General features: G+C 37.6%; 1 protein-coding gene across 1 annotated transcript in view; it reads left to right on the forward strand.

Annotated features, from left to right (window-relative positions):
• The window catches only part of LOC104388211 (plasma membrane calcium-transporting ATPase 2), a 174,065-nt gene extending 169,209 nt beyond the window's left edge, over positions 1 to 4,856 (forward strand). Inside the window, exon 22 of the mRNA XM_009997040.1 lies at positions 4,545 to 4,856. Coding sequence (XP_009995342.1) covers positions 4,545 to 4,856 — 312 coding nt within the window. The remainder of the gene's footprint in view (positions 1 to 4,544) is intronic.
• The last annotated feature ends 867 nt before the right edge of the window (positions 4,857 to 5,723 follow it).

A 5,723-nucleotide genomic window follows, 5' to 3' on the forward strand; every position in this document is an offset into this window, starting at 1 on the left:
TCAGCAGGAGAGAGTGAAATAAAAAGAGGTTGTGAGTCTTTAACCTTGAGCCTGAAATGAATGTGAACCAAACTCAAGATACTTGGCTTATATGAAGCCAGGTAAACATTCGAGTATAAGCCCACACACTATCAACCATAACACATCTGTTGATGCTTGACAGGCCCTGTGTATTTTGCCTAGATCGTTGTACTTAGGAGTGAGATTCTGAACTTCATCTTTTTCTTCTGATGGGAAAAATTTCTAGTATCTAAAATTCTATTTCTTCTATTTTTCTTGCCTGATGCAGTATAATAAATCTAACTTTGAAGGTGGGATGAAACTGAAGAGTTTTTTCTGTTACAGCTACAGAGAAGAAAGAAGTGGAAGCTTATAGCAATGTCAAAATTGTCCTGAAGTGTTGTCCCCACAGTCTTTTGTTCAAAAGCAGTTCATTTTTTTTTCTGTTGTCTCCATTACTGTGAGAAAAGGGAGCTGTATCACACTGTTTGTCTTTCCTTGGCATTGTCAGCATCATGAGGAAGTATCATAACATGAACTCTACATAGTTCATAACAAACCAACACTTTCTAGGTTCTATCCATCCTGGGTATGTCCCTGCTTTTACATGCTGTACAACCATAACACCATGGTGTTCATCTGCTTTGTGTTAGCTTCAGAAAAAGGAATGTGGGCTTTGTTTCAGCACAGCCCCTAAACATTTTTACAGCAGATATTACTCCAAATCTTAAACTTAAGCATGTATTTAAAGACTTTGTTGCTATTGGGCCACGTAATGCTGACGAAATAATATTTTCTTCAGTTCATAGCTTAAATTTGGTAATAGTATTAGATAGAAATTAAAAGACCACCTTTGTATCCAACAAACCCTCTACCTTTGTTTCCACTAACATAATGAAGGAAGCAAGTTTTGTTCCTCTAAGCAATAATCGGATACATTGGGGGACAGACTATGAACAAGATTTTTATACTGTAATACAGAAATTCTGTCACTGAATGAGGTGTGACACCTAGAAAAATAAATGTTTTCTTCTAGATGCTAAGCTAAATATGCAAAATTGAAAGTTGAGGAGGGAGTTTCTCAAGTGAAAAATACATCTCTGAAGCTGCAGAGAAATTTTAAGAAGATAGATTTCTACAGCTCCTTGGTGAAGAAAACTTATGAGAAAACTAACTATGTATTCTCAGCTTTATGGATTTGCCCAAGTTTGGCCCTTAAATTACTACTGTATTCAGAAGTTAAACTACTTCAGGTATCAGCAGATCTGAACCAGTTCTAAGCTAGTATTTCCAGTAAAAATCACTACTAACAAGTAGAAGCTATCCTAGTAACATCTAAATGCTCCTGCAAGACTCAAAACAGTCCATGCCAAAACTTTGCTTCAGATCTTCACACACAAGGATGAGATTGCTGGCTGAATGTACATTCTGCAGTTCTGTCTTCAGATCTTGTGTAAACACATCTAAGCAAAAGGTGTTGGTGCAGTGTTTCCTTTCAGTGCATCACTAGTTCAAGCAGTCCCTGCAGAGGATCAAATTGAGGCCATGGCAGGCAGGTTTCCATAACTGGCTTTCAAATACCAAGTAAAGCTCTAGTTTTCTCCTTCAGGAGTGTAGTATGTTAGTCAGCTGGCTAGACTGACAACAAGCTTGGTATGAAATGCAAATTAGATGCCAAATTTTGGTATTAAATGCAAAATAGATGCTTTCCCTGCAACTTGGAGCCTCATAAATTGAAATCAGTTCCTCTCATGATAACCTATAGAAGCTTAAATGCAGCTTGTGGGACTTGAAGAAAAGCTTTGCTTTCTTTGGATTCTGCTGGATCTATTCAAGTATCATACCAAAATAAAAACCTTTTTAAGTAAGAAATTCCCTTTATTAAAATTAATCCAGCTGGCAAAGAGAACCTGTATCTATGCAATAGGAAGTAGCTGTATTCCAGGGAATGAAATGATTTTGTTAGTTGATAGGGTACAGCAAACAGCTGCAATTGAGATGACTATTATTGTTATTTATTTTATTATTTAAATGATAGGTAGCTTTGCAGAAAGTGACATCATATCAGCCCCATACTATAAAGTAAGCATGTTACAGAAAGTTTCCTGATTTTAAAGTAAGATAATATAGTAACATATTTCTAAGATTGCCTTGCCATTTTTTTCATCATTTAGACTAATTACTTTGCACTTTAAGATACAGGATAGAAAGGCAGAGATGATGAGGGAATTAGTGTGTCACCACTTCTCCATGAGTCCAAATCCTATCTTTAGTAATGCAAATGAATCTCTTACCTCAGTCTGTTTGTCTACCCAAGGAAGTTCTAGAAGCCCCTCGAAGTGTTCAAGGGCAGGTTGGTGGGGCTCTGAGCAACCTGGTCAAGTGGGAGGTGCCCCTGCCCATGCAGGGGGTTGGAACTAGATGATCTTTAACGTCTTTTCCAACTCAAACCATTTGAGGATTCTATGCTCATATAGTACAGCACAACTCAGAGAGATTCATCTCTCATAAAATCCTGGTTTATAATTCCAGGTGCTCTGTCAAAGAGGTGTTAGGTACACTATATTATTGTAGTGTGTAAAATTTATTCCTCTTGCCTTGGACCTCTGCCAGCCTCCTAAAATATTCTGGTATGGCAAGATCTGGACAAGCCATTCTGTACCACTCCAATAGTCTTATTTTGAGCATAAGCAGTCACATGAACTACTTTCTGTACTGTGCCCTGCTGTTACCAAATGTATGTCTAAAGAGAAGGGAGGGTATTTGGATTGACCAAAGGCCACATGTCTGGAGATTACATGACTTCTGCTATCAGCATATTTGAAAGATGATGAAAATATCCAAATTTAGTGAACATGAACAAGGACTAAGGTCAAAGAGATCAAAATACAAGTCAGTTTGTTTATGCAGATACTCTGGACAACTTGGACAACTCCAACCACAGAATCAGTCAGACCCCACAGCTGTAATGCTGTGACCTCGTGCCAATTAAGAGAGGAATTAAAGCTTTACAAATTAGTGGTGCGTTAGGCCAACTGATAATGTGCAGCATATTTCCATGTAAAAAGATACACATACCACCCACCCCAACCCATTTCAAATGTGTGTGGAGAATGCCTGCTTGCACCTTTTCTGCCTTTGCCTGTGTTATGGTCTCCCCTCTAAGAAATGCTAAAAATTCGCTCATGGACTACATGGAAGTAGGATAGAACTCATACTTAGTCATAAAACATTTGCCAACAGATCACGTTTTCCCATTCTGTTTATTCCTCTCTGCCCAGACCCTGCCTCCCCCTCCCTTCCAAAAAGTTATGTTTTTTTCAGCCATAAACCAGCACAAACTTCACTCTTTTCAGAACTGATAGGTCACTGGGCTATAGACACCATCCCTCCCTTTGCCTGCCCACAGAGGGCTTAGTGTCCCCACTCCACAACGCTCCTTACTCTGTTCCTCTCCTTTCCTCCTGGAAAAGCAATTTGCACTGTCCCTGCCAGTCCCATGGGCTGAGTCTTGTAGCTTATTTTCACCTGTGTTCTTACTGTCAGGTGGTTAATGACATTAGATTGACCCTGGCATCAGTCAGCTGTCCTAGTTTAAAGACTGCATTTTTGGCATAAGTTGTGTCACTTTCAGCATTTAACTTTACAGTTTTACAAATGAGACACAGAAAATGAAAAAGCTTGCTGTTAAATCACATTAACTCAATTCAACCCAACAATCAATACATCATTTTATTACATGTTTTATATATATTAAAAAGTTAAATGGCTAGAACAGTGGGTCTATACTCGAGTGTTTACCTCACATATGCATGAAGGAAAAATAAAACTTGGTTCCACAATACTATGTTCACATTATCCAGGCTTCCAAGTGTAGTTGTTGTGTGCAAGTTATCTCTGTTCATGTGGTAACTGTGATTTTTTTTTTTTTTTTCCCCTGTGGTAGCATGATTATGCTTAGTACTTTGTCTGCTTGGCTTTTTGTGCTCTTGGCTGCATTCATTTAGATTTTGCTTTAAAACATTGATATTACTTATAGTTTTTACACTTGGCTCCTGTGTGTGTCTCATACGTACCCATCCAACCACGTCTGTGTTCTATGCTTTTCTGTTTGTGAAGTGTGATATGTTATGTGTAATGGTTTTTTAACAATACAAAAGAGACTTTTTTAATTAAAAAAGCCTTCCTACTTACTCACTGCAAAACTATCAACATGCATGGTTTTACATTTGCATTACAATTAACATGGCTTGTCTTTTACTAGGGATGTACCACACGAGTGGACGTTCGCTTTCTTTAACCAGTACTTCCCATCAGTTCTTTGATGGCTTTAAACTTGATTTATTTTAATATTGCAGTTGATACAGATATTCAAAATGCACATAACTGAGCCACTCGTTTATGCATATAACATCCAGAGACTATGGACTTCAGCTGCCTGCACTGCCCTAACCATAAGCTACATTTTTCACAAAGTATTCTCTAACACAGCGTTGCCCTTCCAAGGCGCCGCCTCTGACACCTCTTTCCTTTTCTCCCCCCAGATCCGCGTCGTGAAGGCATTCCGTAGCTCTCTCTATGAAGGTTTAGAAAAACCAGAATCTAGAACCTCTATTCACAACTTTATGACTCATCCTGAATTTAGGATAGAAGATTCCCAGCCCCACATCCCACTCATTGATGACACAGACCTAGAAGAAGACTCTGCTCTCAAGAAAAACTCGAGTCCACCGTCTTCGCTGAACAAGAACAACAGTGCTATCGACAGTGGAATCAATCTTACAACTGATACAAGTAAATCAGCTACCTCTTCTAGTCCAGGAAGCCCAATACATAGCCTGGAGACATCACTTTAGCTGAAAAGGTCACTGCAAAAAAAAAATATATATTCAAATAAAATCAAATAAAAAAAACCCCACAGCAACCGAAATATATAAATATATATATATATTAAAAACATTGCTGGCTGAAAAGCTGTTTGAACTCTTATTCACTCTGAGACAAGCGAATGAATTGTTGATCACAATGGTTTTGGGGAAAAGAATGAATGGCTGATTTACATACACCCCCTCCCCCCTTGTTCCCTTTCAGAAAAACAAAAACAAAACAAAAAAAAAATCCTCCTGCATGAATGTACTGTACACTTCTGGCCCTCTCTCTCTTTTTTGTTTCTTTTTATTTCCTTTTCTTTTTTTCCTCCTTAAGCAGGAACTGCAGAGGACTTCTTTCTGAGGCTATTTATCCAATTCACTGGTCTGTGAGTTTTTTGAAATGCTTGTGTGGCATGGACTCAATTGTATAGATTAATTTAAATAACTTTTTTGAAGTTGCAAAGCTTAACTTGCACAGTAGATTTGCACCAGTTGGACAGAGGAACTTAAACATTTATGAGACTATATATAGAGATATATACATATAAGAATATACAGAATTAATTATATATATGTATATATCTATCTATATATATATAGTTATATATATATAAAGTTTCTTTGTTGGCATGTTGCCTTGTTTCTGCTCAAATTGCTCTGACTATTTTAACTTATTTATGTCCTAAAAAAGAATGTAATTTGTTTACAAACCTGTAGATAATATCCTTAACTATTTGTAGGGTTAAGAAAGCACTTCCTGCCGAAGTAGTATAAAAATGGCTCAGCTCAGCTCATTGAAAACGTCTGTAATATTGCACCCTGGATATTTTATTACAACCGTGTTCTGATTTC

This window comes from Chaetura pelagica, unplaced genomic scaffold (assembly GCF_000747805.2).
Source record: "Chaetura pelagica isolate M959 unplaced genomic scaffold, ChaPel_1.0 scaffold364, whole genome shotgun sequence".
Taxonomy (NCBI): Eukaryota; Metazoa; Chordata; class Aves; order Apodiformes; family Apodidae; genus Chaetura; species Chaetura pelagica.